Raw genomic sequence first — 16,595 nt, forward strand, 5'->3', positions numbered from 1 at the left:
TGTGTGTGGGATGGGATGGGCTCCTTTTCACACTGTTTCACAAATCACACATTAGGGACTTGGTCATACAAACAGTTTCAGTCGTGAGATTTTATTTTGCTTTAATCCATGATGAGACGATAGACTCACTGAGTCACTGAGAAGACCGTTTCTCTGGTCTGGCATTGTGTTTACATCCAATAAACACTGCGGGGCTGGGGGGGGGGGGGGGGGGGGGGCGGGTCTAACGATAAGCCAATCAGCAGCGCCACAGACCGTAGTCAAGCTGTGTGCGCAGCCAAGATCTGACAGCTGAGTTGACTGGTAATAAGGAGTACTAATAACATAGTTTGGGAATTATCGCTCTTTTTCCAATGCCCGGAATCATTCAGTATACACGGTTCACTAAAAGGTTTCATTCAAGTGATTCGCTCAGTGCTTGGCCGGAGCTCCACCTCCGTTCCGTAGTCTAGTCACGCTCACTGAACTGAAACGCAGGCAGACTGACTGACAGCTCCATGATCAACACATTCAGACGGATGTCCCCACAGGCAATGGGATCATCTAAAGTGTAGGCACTCGCTCTTGTGTCGCGTACACAAAATATGCCTCATATTTCAATAATGTAATGTTTCACTGCGAGGAAATTCCTTATAAATATACACGGTATATCGTCTCTGACCGGTGGAAACTGTTACTTTTCAGGATTCAAATTCAAGAGTAGCAAATCAACAAGCTCAAAACACGTCGCTTCGCACCACGCTTGGAGCTTGTGGATCTGCTACTTTTGTGTCACACTGTAGCATGATCAAGTAAGGCCATTCATTTACAAAATAACAGGTTTCTGCCCGACAGACACGGTTTATTTCTTATTGTCCCATCCTGATTTTAACTGTACCGGTAGGCTAGAGGGCTCAGTGTTTTTAGGGGGGGTATTGCACAAGTTCTTACATATTGAAGGGATTAGCATTCATAGCACAAGAACAAATAAAGAGTGTTTCACATGCTTCAGACTGAGGGGGTATTGACTAGGCATGTAGACTTGGTTCAGAACAACAAGTCTATCCAGAATCGATGTTTTCCCTGGGGAACGGATGATTTCACTGTACGCATCAAAGCCTCTCGCTGCCTCGCCTCCAGTCGCTGGAGGGAGACATGTTGAAATGAATCTGATCCAGATAATTAAAGCGGTTAAGATATACTTAGTGCTCCCTCCGCTCCCTACAGGTTGACACAAGTCGAAAATCACTTAAAATACTAATGGGATCCTAATGAAGCTTTTGCCTAAAACAAAATGTGTCATGCGGTAGAAATGTCTCCGTTGAGTTTGAGGGCTTAATCCACATGGCTCAAAAATTGCCTTTTTCCTTTTTTTTCATTGTTTGTTCCTCTGTAATTTAACACATTTACTGAGGAATGTGAAAATGTAGGCTATCTTTTGCAGTGTGTTTCTGCATTTGAACATGGGCAATGTGGCAGCGTCTTCTCTTCATCTTCATCATGATATCGTTGTCGGGTGGAAACCTCAAATGTACCAATCTCTTACTTTCAGGACTAAAATTTCGTAGGGCATTCATTTACGAAAAAAACATATACATTTCAAATATGGAGATAAAAGGTTTCTGCCAAACAGCAGCGATATCTAAGTTGTTCAACCCCATTGTCTAACAATAAGAACGTAGCTGATCGCTTAACCCCAGTGGTTCCCAAACCTTTTTAGCTAAAGACCCAAAAGAGAAATTAGATGTTTGCCCGGGACCCGAACTAGTGAAAATAGCAGATCTACAAGCTCACAGCATGGCGTGAAGCTCCACGGGAAAAAGGGGATATTTACTCGCAACCCATAAAAATGTTGTAAACAGTGCTTTGGCTCAGTGGTTCTCAAAGTGGATTCCAGGGACTTTGTGGGTTCCTTTATGGGGGTCTAAATTAGACCCATACAAGACTGTAACTCTGACAGTGTACTACTACAAATGGAACCATTTGTATACTGTCAGAGTTGACATGTAAAAGTTTGAGAAGCAGTGCATTGGCTGACTCCTCTCCATGCCCCCCTCCCTCCCTCCCTCCCTCCAGGTCTGCTGTGCCACATAGACGACGCGTGCATCAGCAACCCGTGCAGAGAGGGCTCCCAGTGCGACACCAACCCCATCAACGGCATGTTCAACTGTAACTGTCCAGCCGGCTACGTGGGCAGCACCTGCAACATCGACAGAGACGAGTGTAGCATCGGTGAGAAGGAGCCATAAAACACTGCCTTACCTGCACTTACTCTAGCTGTGGGTTTATATACCTACAAGCAGTGGTGTAAATTAACTAATCACATTCACTTATGTACTGTATTTAAGTAACATTTTGAGGTATTTGTGCTTTACATGGGTATTTCCAACTTCCAATACTTGTACTTCTAATCCACTACTATCCACACTATCTCAGATCCAAATATTGTACTTAAAAAACAAAACAAAAAACATTAACCATACATTAACCACTTTAGTCCTATTTTATACTTAGGCTATTTTCAAGCATTCATTTGGTACTTTTACTTTTGGTACTTTTACATTTTAATGCCAACACTTTTACTCAAGTACACAGTATTTCTATATTGCAGTATTGATACTTTTACTTAAGTAAAAGATTTGAGTACTTTTCCCACCACTGCCTACAAGTAACATTTTATTCCATTACGCCGTTCCTCAGCCTGGCCTCTGTTCTGACTTGTTACGTACGTTTTTGTTACGTTGTGTTTTTGATTGATTAGTCAGAAATGTAAACAGCACGTGGTACGGTAAGAGTCGTAAGATATAAAAGCTAAAAGTATGAATGACACAAAAAAGTTCTGGGGACTCGTTTCCATTGTGGTCCTATATATTAAATTCATCAACACAGCATACAAAATTAAAACAATAATACATGTCATTGACAAATACACTATGAGCTATGTTTTTGTCCATGCCTTACCCCTACCCTTATCCCTAAACGTCTTTGCCTTTTTTTACTATTTTGAAAAACATTTGAAAATACTTCAAATAGCTGATGTAGCTTGTAGATCAGCTATTTTAACTATTTAAGAATGTTTGTCAAAATAGTAAAATAGGCAAAGAAGTTTAGAGATATGGACGAAAATAGGGCCCTCTACCGGTATGTACAAAGGAGATGGGAAATGTCATTAACCTCCCTTTTATTTGTGGTCTCCTGATACTGTAGATGTATTTTCAGGGCAGTTTTACACTTCCTTTAATGAATGGTGTCAAGGCATTCCACATTTTGGTGGTAACGTAACGTTACCTCACGATCATGTTACTGTATGCTCCCAAGCTGTGGAATAAACGCCCCATTGCAGACAGAACTGCAGACTCACTCACCCAATTTTCCGCCGGATCTGAAGACTCACCTCCTCAGTCTCCACCTCACCCTCTAGCACTTGGCTACGCCATAGTTTCAATGTGCAGAATGTTATTTACATGTTGTTTAGACAGTTGCTAGGTTCATTGTTTACCTGGTGTCCTAGTTTCCTGAGGCACTGCACTGTTCTCTCTATAGTCTATTTACAGTATATGATTGATTATTTACCTTGTTTATTGTTAAGCCGCTCTGGATAAGAACGTCCTCTAAATGCCTAAACTGTAAATAGTAAAATCTTAAATTGTTACGTTTACGGTACGTTTACCATCACATCAAGTAACAGTTATATTACATTCCATTATGTTATTACAGTTTATTTTTATTTTTATGACAGTCACCTTCATGGATTAAAGTTCTCTGTCGCCATGACCGATTTCAGTCATTTGGATTCCATAGAGGCCGGCATGTCTTCTAGTACCCGTGCACCGAAAATAGCAGATCTACAGGCTCACCAAACGTTGTGCTGTGACATGTTGTGAGGTTGTTAATCGTCTATTTTCGGTTAATAGTTATTGAGAACTGGAGAAGTAGAGTCCCGCACACAGTCTTCACTCACAATAACACAATAACACAATAAGTAATAAAGTTATTGTGAGTGAAGACTGTGTGCGGGACTCTACTTCTCCAGTTCTCAACGCCACTGTTCCAACGCACCAGTCCTTGTAGGTGTGCATAAGGCCTTCTCCTCTAGGTTAATAGTTATTGTAACAGTATTATAAGAGTGTAAGAGTTTGACTATTTGAAGTAGTCAAACTAACAATACATGTTCAGAAGCCATTGCCATAAACATGAATGGCTTGGTTGTATGTAGAACAGCAGCAACATAGGTATGATAATATAATAACCTAATCATCGTCATAAAATCTTCAGTCACAAGATTTTATTACTTGCGCCTTCAGAGCGTGCAAGTACTACTTTCGGTGCTGTCTGTTTCCAGCCGTCTGTTTCCGGTCGTCAGTACAAAGGCAGGGCCAATGAGGGAGTGGAGCAGTGTTCTTGGTGACGTCACCACCAACGAGTGCTACCTGATATACGTAAATAACAAGGTGCAAGTTGGCACCTCGACAGAGGTACACGCAGACAGCACTCATCTCACCGACCACAGTACTTGGGAGCTCTGCTGGCCACGAGTGCACAAGGAGCAAGTTGGCACCTCGACAGAGTGCAGTCTAGGGCATTCACCAAATATTCGAATATTCGAATATCAAAGTCACTATTCGACGTTGTTCACCGAAGTCGAATATTCGCTTTTTTTTTGTTTTTTTTTTTTGTTTTCTCTTTAAAAAATAAATAGTTTATAAAGCTTGGCTAGATAGGAAGTCATAAGAATGAGTTGTCAATGCCCCTGGTGGATGAATTTGTTAATGCTCTATACCAGGGGTTCTCAAACCTTTTTAGGCCGTGACCCCCAAAATAAACATATTTGAACTTGGGACCCCCACCCTGACAAGCACTTGGAATTGTAGGTATTACATTTAATGTGACTTGGTTCTGCAGATAAATATTGTGAAAATAGCAGATCTACATGTTCGCCTTTTGCTTACTTAATATTTGACAGTTTGGCCAGTCCTGTCGAATATTCGACTATTTAAAATAAATACTTTGAGGTCGAATACTTCAAATACTAAAAATCACTATTCGTGAATGCCTTAGTGCAGTCTAGTTTTTGCTTTGTATACTGACCCTCTTAAGTCTCCCATCATGCAGGCACCAACCCGTGTGAACACGGAGGCCAGTGTGTGAACACTGACGGCTCCTTCACCTGTAACTGTGTGAGGGGCTACGCCGGGCCGCGCTGTGAACAGGACGTCAACGAGTGTGCCTCCAGCCCCTGTCAGAACGACGGCACCTGTCTGGACCGCATCGGAGACTACACCTGCATCTGCATGCCAGGTACAGTACAGCAGTTGTACTCGAGTCCATGAGGTGGTGGTATTTGGCATTTGCAAAAAAAATCATAATCGGAAGCATCCTCGTAAATGAAGAAGCGCGACGTAATGAGATGATGATAAAAGGCTCATACTGTATCTTCTCTCTTCTTCCGTCCGTCCGTCCAGGATTTGAGGGGACCCACTGTGAGATGGAGGTAGATGAGTGTCTGAGCTCCCCCTGTCTGAACCAGGGCACATGTCTGGACCAGGTCAGCCGCTTTGTCTGCGAATGCCCAGCAGGTTGGTACATACAGTAACAGTATACTGTATTATATTAAAGAAGTTGTGATTTACTGTGGATTTTAGAGCGGCTAACGGGCGTTGTGTTGTGGATGTCCTAAAACCCTGTAGCTGTTGTAAAATCACCGTAAACCATGGCCTCACATGTTGTATTGATTTTCTAAAACAGTTAGCAAATATGATAACAGCAGCTTAGCTGCAAAAAACAAAAGAGCACGCACAAAGTACTTGAGTTGGAAAAATGATTGGATCAATAATGTTTGAACCCAGTGCTTACACATGCATGCCTGTGGTGCTGTTCATTGTTTCAGGCTTCAGTGGCGAGATGTGCCAGATTGACATTGACGAATGCTCCAGCACACCTTGTCTAAACGGGGCCAAGTGCATCGATCGACCCAATGGATATGAGTGTGAATGTGCAGAAGGTACTTTAACCTTAAACATATTATATACTGATAAACATGGTAAACATATTGTCAAAATGTCTGTCTTTACTACCTTGTTTTTGCCTTTTTGATTTACAGAATCAGAATCAACTAACAAAAATTAAAAGTTGATTATGATTCTTATTCTGAGAAATGAGAATTAGTAATTCAATTAGGTCTAATTAATTAGTTTTTTAGATTCTCCTTCCTTTGGAGTGCCTGCACTGCCTTAGCACGCCTCTTATTTGACTGAGGAATCCATCTGAGATAAATTGAGAAACACAGGATACCGTAGTCTTTATCATTGTACATCTAATTCATGGCCAAGTCATTAATTTACCATCCTCAAACTCTCCACCCTCCAGGCTTCACTGGCCTGCTGTGTGAGGAGAACATCAACGACTGCGACCCGGAGCCGTGCCACCACGGCGTGTGTAAGGACGGCATCGCCACCTTCTCCTGCCAGTGCCACCCTGGCTACACAGGCTCCATCTGCCACGTCCAGGTCCAGGAGTGCCACAGCAGCCCGTGCCAGAACCGGGGCCGCTGCATCGACCTGGTCAACGCCTACCAGTGCAACTGCCTGCAGGGAACTACTGGTAAGTAGTAGCCAGGATAAAAAAAACAACAAAACAAAACAGAAAGACATGCCATCTTCCTACCTGCGTGAAGTTGGTGGCCGCCTATTTAGGACAGTGACCGCTATTTAGGACAGTGCTTCTCATCCTTTTCAGGCTGTGACCTCCCAAAATAATCATAATTGAACTGGGGACCCTCCCACCCTGACAAGAACTTTGTAGGAGTTGAGGCATTCAATTTAATTTGACTCGGTTCCACAGATTAATATTGTGAAAATAGCAGACCTACTGTACAAGCTCTTGCTAGGTGTTTTCCCCCTCTTTCTTATATTAGTTGACAATTTGGCCAATATTTAACCAGTTTTATAGTATAGTTTTCTGATAACTTTTGATGCAGTAATCGCCTTCTTTCTGTCTTTTTCGAGGTTTTTAAAATCATGTTCAATTCATTATCGACCTTTCTCTGTCCCTGCAACACACTCTCGCGTGATCTAGCATCGGTAAACATCGGACGTTAGCGCGATCAGACGGCGCCCACTTAGGAGACCATTTGTAGGGTTTGTGCCCCTAGTGGCTCCAATTGGGATGGTGTATCTTTAATAATTGAATATCTTAGGTAGTAGTAGTAGTTAGCCTGCTTCCAGACCATAGACCCCGCCCACTCTCAGAGTGGACTGTTTCTCTGGTCTGGAGCTGAGTACATGAATCGGCAGTTATCAGCCCAAAATTTCGGCTGATCCAATGAGCGCGGGGCGTGGGTCTAACGAATATCCAATCCGCGCCGCAGCCCGTTTTTTCAAGCAACGTCATCATCAGAGCGTCATCATTAGAAGACGAGGTGCTCACGTGGGTGCTCACGAGGAGACCTGTTAGTGATTGGGTTTTTTGAAAGCAAAGCACCTCCCACCCCCCTCCCTTCCAGAAATCGCCCACAATAGGGCACAGTTTCAGACCACAGATATAAAAAGCTAGATACCTCGTCCACCCGCTGCAGTTGATTGGAGCGACCCGTCCAACTTGGTGGGCACAAAAGAGGAAGTGTCGAGGGCAGGCTGCCACTCAAACAAACTACTGACCAATCACAGCGCGTCTTTTCCGGGACTTTTCCATTCAAACCTGCCTCTGGATTTGCCTACCGACCTTCCGTGTCTGTCCGCACACAGAAGAATTCCAAGCCTGTCAATCAAAAATGCCCACCAAGGCGAGACGGGTACCAGAGAGGATGAGGCGTCTACCTTTTTATGTCTGTGGTTTCAGACTACTGCACGAGCTGAGTCTGAGATCAGGCTAAGTAGTAGTAGTAGTAGCAGTAGCAGCAACAGTAGTAGTAAAATATACCACACAACATCCTGCATGACGGGTAACACATTGCACCTTGATATGTTGAGAGTGGTGAGTCATTCTAGCCTAGTCTCTCTCTCTCTCCCTCTCTCTCTCTCTCTCTCTCTCTCTCTCTCCCTCTCTCTCTCTCTCTCTCTCCCTCTCCCTCTCTCTCTTCCAATGCTAAGCCCTTGCTGCTTAATGGCCAAAACCTTTTTTCATGTGCTCTCGGGTTTTCTTCTGTGATTCATTCTCAGGGTCCCTGAAAGTATTGCGTTGGAGGGAACACAGCTTTAAATGGAAAGAGTGCGACTCAGGCTTCCTGCATAGCTGTCAGCTTAACATTTGTGGAGCTGTGTGTGTGTGTGTGTGTGTGTGTGTGCGTGTGTGCGTGCGTGCGTGCGTGCGTGTGTGTGTGTGTGTGCGCGTGTGCGCGTGTGTGTGTGTGTGTGTGTGTGTGGCAGTCATAAGGCTGGACCAGCACGTTGTTCTGAGGATTAGTCGCTCCTGTGCCTCAAGTGCTGCAGTCTGCAATGCACTGTACCCACCAACCAGTACACGCTCACTGAAGTCAGCTAAGGTCACTCTGTCAGGCCTCCCACATTCACTGACTCCTATTCACTGCAATTTGTGGTCTCTTTGAGTCGTACCTTTTCTTTTTCTCGTTTAGCGTCTCTGTGCGCGTGCGTGCGTGCGTGCGTGCGTGCGTGCGTGCGTCTCACTTTAACACTTACCCTAATTATAGTGACTCAGCTGTTGACTGCAATATCTCTGTTTTGGTCTTGGTGGTCCCTCCCCTCGGTTTCTAATGGTATTCTGAGCAGAGCACTACCGTCTTTAGTTTCTACTTCTCTTCACAGGTTCTCACTAATACTAGGGTCTCTTCGTTTTATAAAGTTGATGTGCCACTCCCTCTGGTGGGCAGGACATGTAACTGATTGGATTTGTTAGGGCCGTAAGTGATAAAAGTGAAGGTGGGAGATTTTGGAAGGTCCCACGTTTGGGGAACCACTTACTATATTACATGAAAGAGTTAATAGTTTTATATTTAGGGATTTTTTAATTGTAAAAAAAGGCAAAGAATTTTAGGGGTTTGAGCAAGACTCTGAACCCCTAATTGCTCCCGATGTGGAGGTTGGTGCCTTGCATGGTTTCCTCCGCCATCGGTGTATGAATGTGTGCGTGAATGGGTGAATGTGATGCACAATCTATGTAAAGCGCTTTGGATAAGAGCGGAGAGCGCTATATAAATGCACCATTTACCATTTATTTCCATTTACCAAGATATTCACATGGATGGACTGGTAAAATAGCGGGGTTAAATAATACTGCCCCCCGGCCCCTACTAAACTACACTCTATTGTTATAATAAAAATAATCACGTTAGGATTTTACATTTGTATATTTTGATATTCTATATTTTTTGTCCAGTTGTTTGAGTGAAACCATAATTGAGACAAGCCTTGGGTTTGTTTTTTTGTCATACATTTGGCATGTTTTTAAACTTGCACTGCCTGTACATTTAAAAATCACACCCGTGTGAACTGAGCGGTGGTTTACCCACCAACCCCCCCCCTCCCCCCTTCCCCTCGGGCCGCAAAAGTCTAGAGTTCAGGCCGCTTTTTTGATAAAAAAAAAAAAAAAGTTTTGGGAAAAAAAAGTTTTTTGAAAAAAAAAAAGATAAAAAGTTTTTTGAAAAAAGAAAAAAGTTTTTTTTGAAAAAAAAAGTTTTGGAAAAAAAGGTTTTTTGAAAAAAAAAGGTTTTGAAAAAAAAAAAGATTTGGAAAAAAAAAGTTTAGAAAAAACTCGGGCGTGCTCAAACAACAGTAATAACTGCGTATTACCTTACTGTACTTTACTGTACTGTATACTGTACCTAACTGTACTGTATACTGTACTCTACTGTACCTAACTGTACTGTACTGTACATATTCTGTGTTCTATATCTATGAATTCTATGTGTTCTAGATCTATGAATTCTGTCACCCCCCCCCCCCCCCCAGGCTAGTCTCAACAGCACCCTCTTACCCACCACCCCCCCCCCCCCACTCCCCCCTTCCCCCCTGTGTGTGTGTGTGTGTGCGTGCGTGTGTGTGTGTGCCTGGCCTGGCCTGGCCTGAAAACAGCGCCCCTCCCTTAACATGTGTGGTCATAAAAGGTACTGTAGGCTACATACAGACCCACCCACATACACGTATACATACACGCATACACGCATACACGTCTACACACACGGCCACGTATAGGAGCGGCGTGACCACCGCTCAAAAAAAACATACAATCAACAATTCATCACATTTCAGCAAACCAACAAAATGACTGAGACGTATTACTTTTAAACATTCACTCATTAAGAGTTTAATGATCATCGATCACATAAAGGGCAAATGTACAAAGGGATAATTGTCCCCTGCCCAGTAATTACGCTGTCTGAGTTGGTATTTTCATTTCTCTCTCTCTCCAGGGACCAACTGTGAGATCAATGAAGATGACTGTGCCAGCAACCCCTGTGAGTACGGGGAATGTCAGGATGGCATCAACGAGTACAAGTGTGTGTGCGCTCCGGGATACACAGGTAAGGCTGAAGCCATGATTTGTATTCTTTGTCGTACGACGCAATTACGTGCCAATAATAGCAGCTCTACAAGCTCGCAACCCGTCGCGTGGTAGCAAGCTGGTAGATCTGCTATTTTCGGTGAGGAACAGCATGAATTAAGCATAACCCGGTCTCAAGCTTTCGCAGTGAGAGACTAAATGTTCAGAAAGCGATCTTTGATATCAAATCAAAGAAAGATGTTCCACACCCTGTCTGGAACTTGCACAAAAATAGATTCTCGTTTATTAAGTCGACGTTAAGTCTAGCGAACGAAAATCCTGTTTGTCCTACGCAGCCTTTGAGGTGTGCATTGGCCTTCTTTTAACAGTTAAGAGACTAGAATTCAGTACATATAGCTTATAAAGTCACATAATTCATATGGGAGCAATGTGATAATAAGGTAACATGTGTGTCCCAAGTGAAATCACACTGGAAAAACACACTGTACGAGGACTATTAGCCACATAGGATTTTGAACATTCTGAAGATTCGAAAAACGTGCACCTAATGAACAAATGTCAAACCAGGTTCTCTCTCTGAATCGATTCCCCTCAGGAGTCAAATGCAACGTGGACATAAACGAGTGCGAGTCCAACCCGTGTATGAGTGGAGGGACCTGCCAGGACAAGGTGAACGGTTTCAGCTGTTCGTGCCCCCCTGGCACGCATGGACTGCTTTGCCACTCTGGTACGGACCACTGCGCTTCCCAGCCATGTGTGCATGGAAACTGTGTTGAACAGCAAAATGGGTAAGCTTTCCTTTTTATTAGATATCGTTGTTGTTGGGGCAGAAACCTCTTATCTCCACATTCTAATGTTCGAATTAATGCAGTACTTGATCATACTACGTCACATAAAAGCATCAAAATTAGCAGATCTACAAGCTCAAAATGTGCTGCTTTGCGATGCATTTCCAGCTTGTAGATCTGCTACTTTAGCTATTTTTTTATTTGAATCCTGAAAAGTAACAGCTTTGACAGTTTCCACCCAACAGAGACGATAGTGACGTTAATAACGTAGGTCACATGCCAAATATAATAACGTCAGCTTTATTTATGCAGGTGAAGTCCCATCGCGATACAAGTTCTCTTTTGGTGTTGACAGTTGTGATCTTGTCAAATCTTGTACAATTACTGAAGTAAAATCTAACCAACTGCTGTAGTGAAGTCACTCGTTACTAGGGAAATCAGAAACAGGGTTATTTTGGGACATTGAAACTCGGAAGAGTCAGACGTGAGATTATGGTTGTGGTTCTGGTCAAACCATAATCCTCTTCCTAACGCTGGTTGAGCCAGTGTGGGGTCGTGTAGTTCCTGATGCCCAGAATCCACTCATACTTTAGGTCATTTTGCCCACAACACTGACTCAACACCAACAATAAGCAGATTTTCAGATGATTCAAAACTACTGTGGGGTCCGTCCTGGTGGCTCTACACAGCTAACCACATAAATACATAATTGCAGCCTGAGTTGGATGTCATCCATCCTGTTTAGTGCAGCGTACCCTCTCTTTCCTCGCTCTCTCTCTGTCCACTGCATCAGCAAGTGAAGCAGATCTGTCCCTAGACACAGTCAAATCCTCAGTTCTAATCTAACCATTTGTGCGTTCCATTTGCATGCTCTCAGAGTTAACTTACGGTGTAGTTAGGGTCAAATGGAGGAGGGCCAATCCCCCCCACAATGATCAATAAAGTATAACTTATATCTTTGTGCCTTGACCATAGTGCTTCTCAAACTTTCAAATTCCAAGGTCTCCCCTTAACTCTGACAGTGTACAAATGGAACCAAATGGACCTGTTAGGGTTCATTCAATCTGAGTTCCCAGAGGTACTTTTTCTCGCCACTAGGGGGGCGAGAGGAACCTCTGGGCCAAAACTATGATATTCCTGGGCAGAAAGTTGTCCCAGGCTCAGAATCTGAGCTGGGACAATACAGGAAGTAGAGCCCTGTGCAAACCTTCAAAACATCCAGAACAGAAACCAACCAAAAACACTACAACAATATGCAGCCCATGTTTCAAGGTGAATCCTACCAGACTAGGGTTCATTTGGTTCCATTTGTACACTGTCAGAGTTACAGACATGTATGGGTCAATTTAGACCCCCCTAAAGTCCCTGGAATCCACTTTGAGAACCATGGGTCTACCGAATACCGTTGCTTGTAAAAATGGTCCAAAAACATACTTTTTAACCATGCTTTTGCTTACACTTATTTTTCTTTTACTCTATGCCCTATTTACTCTATCTATACTCTATTAGTTTTGAATCAACTTTTTACCCCAGCTGATGTTTTTAGTTTTGCCTTTGCTATTTTATGCCATTGTTGTTAAACCCTGTTTTTAAAGTGTGTTATAGACAAAATGTATTGTTATCATTCTCTTCCTCCAGGTATTACTGTCAGTGTGTGTCAGGCTGGGTGGGACAGCACTGTGAGCAGGAGCAGGATGAGTGCCAGTCCAACCCATGTCAGAACAACGGCCACTGCTTGGACCGGCGCAACGGATACACCTGCCAGTGTCGGGCCGGCTTCACAGGTAAATACACATAGACTATACCTCAAACCAGCTTCACAGGTAAATACACATAGGATATACCTCAAACCAGCTTCACAGGTAAATACACATAGGATATACCTCAAACCAGCTTCACAGGTAAATACACATAGAATATACCTCAAACCAGCTTCACAGGTAAATACACATAGAATATACCTCAAACTAGCTTCACAGGTAAATACACATAGAATATACCTCAAACCAGTGTTGGTTTTGACAGCACATTTTGATTTAGTTTTAGTCATAGTCTTTTGAATAAAATTCCATTCGTTTTAGTCATCTGAAACTGAAACGATTTTTTTTTTGTTGACTAAAAGTTGATTTTGTCGACTAAAATGTATTTTGCCAGTCTTTGATGGAGTTGTAATGGCTGATTTTACACTTGGTTGCAAGCTGAAAATAGCAGATCTACAAGAGCACAACGAGTTAGTTGTGAGCTTGTAGATTTGATATTTTCTGAGCACAACACCCAAGTTCATCCAAACATAAAATGACTTGGATCTGGATCTCTTCTCCATTAGTCTCTCCCTAACATTTACATCAACATCTACTTTTTATTTGTTGATGAAATTGTCAATATATTTAGTCTTAGTTTTAGTCATCATAGCTTAGCTTTTGCTTAGTTTTTATTTAGTTTTCGCCAGTGAAAAAAGGTAGAAGACAACATTTTTCGTCATAGTTTTAGTCGATGAAATCAACACTGCCTCAAACACACCTATATATTCAAACAGTACCACTTTTTTAACTAAACTAAATAGCAGAAAGGGTGATCTGGATGAAGGGGAGAGGTAAAAAATACAATAAAGACATAATATGAATGAATCTCCCACTCCTTTTCCCAACAGGTGCGAATTGCGAGAGGAATGTAGATGAATGTGCCTCGGGACCCTGTCAGAACGACGCCACCTGCATAGACGAGGTCAACGCTTACAGCTGTCAGTGCAGCCCGCCCTTCACAGGTCAGTTCTTACGTACCGTCGCTGTTGATGCTTTAACCAGTGAAAAAATAGCAGATATACAAGCTCACAGCGCGGCACCGAGTGCCGCGCTGCGAGCTTGTAGATCTGCTATTTTTGGAAAAAGTTGTGAAAATATGTGCAAATCTTTGAATATGTGTATTTTCAAAGCGAACGTTTGTAACTCAAATTTTGCTTCTGGGTGGTCCCTGGAACTAAATATTTTGAGATGGGGGTCCGTGGCCAAATAAATATCATTTTGGGGGTCCTTCAAATGTAAAGGTTTGAGAACCACAGTAGTCTCTCAAGAACAGACTAACTGAGCTTCAGTTAAAGCTATACTGTGTAAGATGCTCAACTAGTGGTCATTAGCCCTATAGCAAACCGCGGTCGCGTCCGCGTCTTTCGGACGTTTTTCGTACCTTCACACCCCCGCGTCTGCCTCCACCTCGCCGAGAGCTATCTTTAGAGGGGTCCCTGGTTTCTGTGCGTTCAGGCATTCCGGAGAAACGGACTCCTTCACCCTGCCTGGTAGGCGAGATTACCTTTTGAGTATAGAGACACACGGGCGACTACAAATATGGCGACCCCACTTCAAGATGCGCTGTGATTGGCCGGCAGTGTATAACCCTCGCTGTGATTGGCCGGTAGTGTGATGACGTAATTTTGCCGGGAAATCCCGCCCCTGTCACGGCTAAGTAGAACACATATAAAGAGAAGGCTTCAGAAGCTGAAAATAACGGAGTGGGGGTTCTAAAACTTTAGCGATTTAACAGTTAGGACAAATTTTAAGATTTGTTTTATAAAAAAAGTTACATGGTATAACTTTAAGTGAAAAGGACCTTTTCTTTGACGATGGCTAGCCAGATTGCTGATATAGAAACAGAGGTTTTTAAAAAAAACCTTAGAAGGATTCAAAAGACACTTTCAGAATCGGGTCAAAATTCAAATTTTCACGATTTTTCAAAAATAGCAGATCTACAAGCTCGCAGCGCGGCACTCGGTGCCGCGCTGTGAGCTTGTACATCTGCTGTTTTTCAATAGTTAAAGCATTAAATAATGATACACAATATTCTGCTGTTGGGCAGAAACCCTGCATCTCCACGTTTGATCTTTTACTTCATCTCCTTTTCCTTTCGGGCTGCTCTCTTCTTCAGGGGTCGCCACAGCGAATCATCTGCCTCCATCTCACCCTGTCCTCTGCCTCCTCTTCTTTTCACACCAGCTAACTTTATGTTAACTTTCACTACATCCATAAATGTCCTCTTTGGTCCTCTTCCTCTAGGCCTCCTGCCTGGCAGTTCCAACCTCAGCATCCTTCTGCCGATATACTCACTATCCCTCCTCTGTACATGTCCAAACCATCTCGCCTCTCTGCAGGCTTTATCTCCCAAACATCTAACATGCGCCGTCCCTTTGATGTACTTGTTCCTTATCCTATCCATCCTTGCTACTCCCAGAGAGAACCTCAACATTTTAGTCTCTGCTAGGGCTGTCACAATTATTTTTCATAATCGTCATAATCGTTTCCATGTTGAAAAATGTTCATATCTATTTTTTTAATGTAAAAAATAGTGGAAATAGCAGATCTACAAGCTGCGACGCGTTGTGAGCTTGTAGATCGGCTATTTCCACTATCAATGTTCTTTCTTTTTTAAGTGTAAAGTTGTCAAATATGTCAGTAATTTCTTTGTATATTTAGGTTATGTGTCATATCTGCCATGTGCAACTTCAAAGCCTAAAAGCCAAACATAAATGTCATTGTCAACGACAAAGACACAATTAAATCGTTAATCGCAATTATTTGAGTGACAAATAATCGTCATGTAAAATGTCATAATCGTGACAGCCCTAGTCTCTGCTATACCTCCAGCTGTTATGTTCTTTTTTGCCCCCATAAATGAATGCCCTATTTTATAGGCTTCATCATATTGGCAATGTTGTATACAAGTAGCGAAAATAGCCGAACTGCAGACATTATCGTTGGCATGTGAATATTGGTGGGTTGAGTGAGTATTGATTGTTGTTGTGTGCAATGCAGGTAAACACTGCGAGGAGGAGCTGATTCCCTGTGCGTCGCAGCCGTGTGAGAGGGGAGGGGTCTGTCATCCTTCTCCTGACTATACATCATACACCTGTAGATGTCCCATTGCCTGGCAAGGTGTGTGTGTGTGTGTGTGTGTGTGTGTGTGTGTGTGTGTGTGTGTGTGTGTGTGTGTGTGTGTGTGTGTGTGTGTGTGTGTGTGTGTGTGTGTGCGTGCGTACGTGCGTGTACAGTTATGTCTGTGGAACTTTTTGTGTCTATGACTGTGACTTTGTTAGGGTGTATTAGGTTAAAGGGACACTATCAAGATGTACTGTAATTCTTGTATTTACAAACTAAAACACAATTGTAGTAGTGTTGAAAAATGTTGCTCCAGTGACATCACTGGAGTAATACGTAAATGTGAAAACTAGAGCTGGGCCATTAATCGAATTTCCATTTTGACCATTACAATCTGTATAATACAATAATTATAAAATTAGATTTTCAAGCGCTTCCAGTTTATGCTTTAATTTAGTCTCTTGGGAATTGTAGGAAAAGGGCAATTTTCTGGCAATAAATATTTGTA

General features: G+C 42.7%; 1 protein-coding gene across 2 annotated transcripts in view; it reads left to right on the forward strand.

The window, feature by feature from the left end:
- notch2 (notch receptor 2) overlaps positions 1-16,595 on the forward strand; it is a 94,551-nt gene that overhangs the window by 53,128 nt on the left and 24,828 nt on the right. The window contains exons 8-17 of one of the 2 annotated variants that reach the window (XM_080736468.1): positions 2,056-2,211; positions 5,077-5,277; positions 5,442-5,555; positions 5,867-5,980; positions 6,346-6,579; positions 10,343-10,453; positions 11,030-11,222; positions 12,861-13,006; positions 13,873-13,986; positions 16,025-16,144. In XM_080736468.1, coding sequence (XP_080592594.1) covers positions 2,056-2,211; positions 5,077-5,277; positions 5,442-5,555; positions 5,867-5,980; positions 6,346-6,579; positions 10,343-10,453; positions 11,030-11,222; positions 12,861-13,006; positions 13,873-13,986; positions 16,025-16,144 — 1,503 coding nt within the window. The remainder of the gene's footprint in view (positions 1-2,055; positions 2,212-5,076; positions 5,278-5,441; positions 5,556-5,866; positions 5,981-6,345; positions 6,580-10,342; positions 10,454-11,029; positions 11,223-12,860; positions 13,007-13,872; positions 13,987-16,024; positions 16,145-16,595) is intronic. The other variant, XM_080736469.1, reaches the window with a different exon arrangement.

Source organism: Nannobrachium achirus (assembly GCF_963921795.1).
Source record: "Nannobrachium achirus genome assembly, chromosome: 1".
In the NCBI taxonomy this organism is placed as follows: domain Eukaryota; kingdom Metazoa; phylum Chordata; class Actinopteri; order Myctophiformes; family Myctophidae; genus Nannobrachium; species Nannobrachium achirus.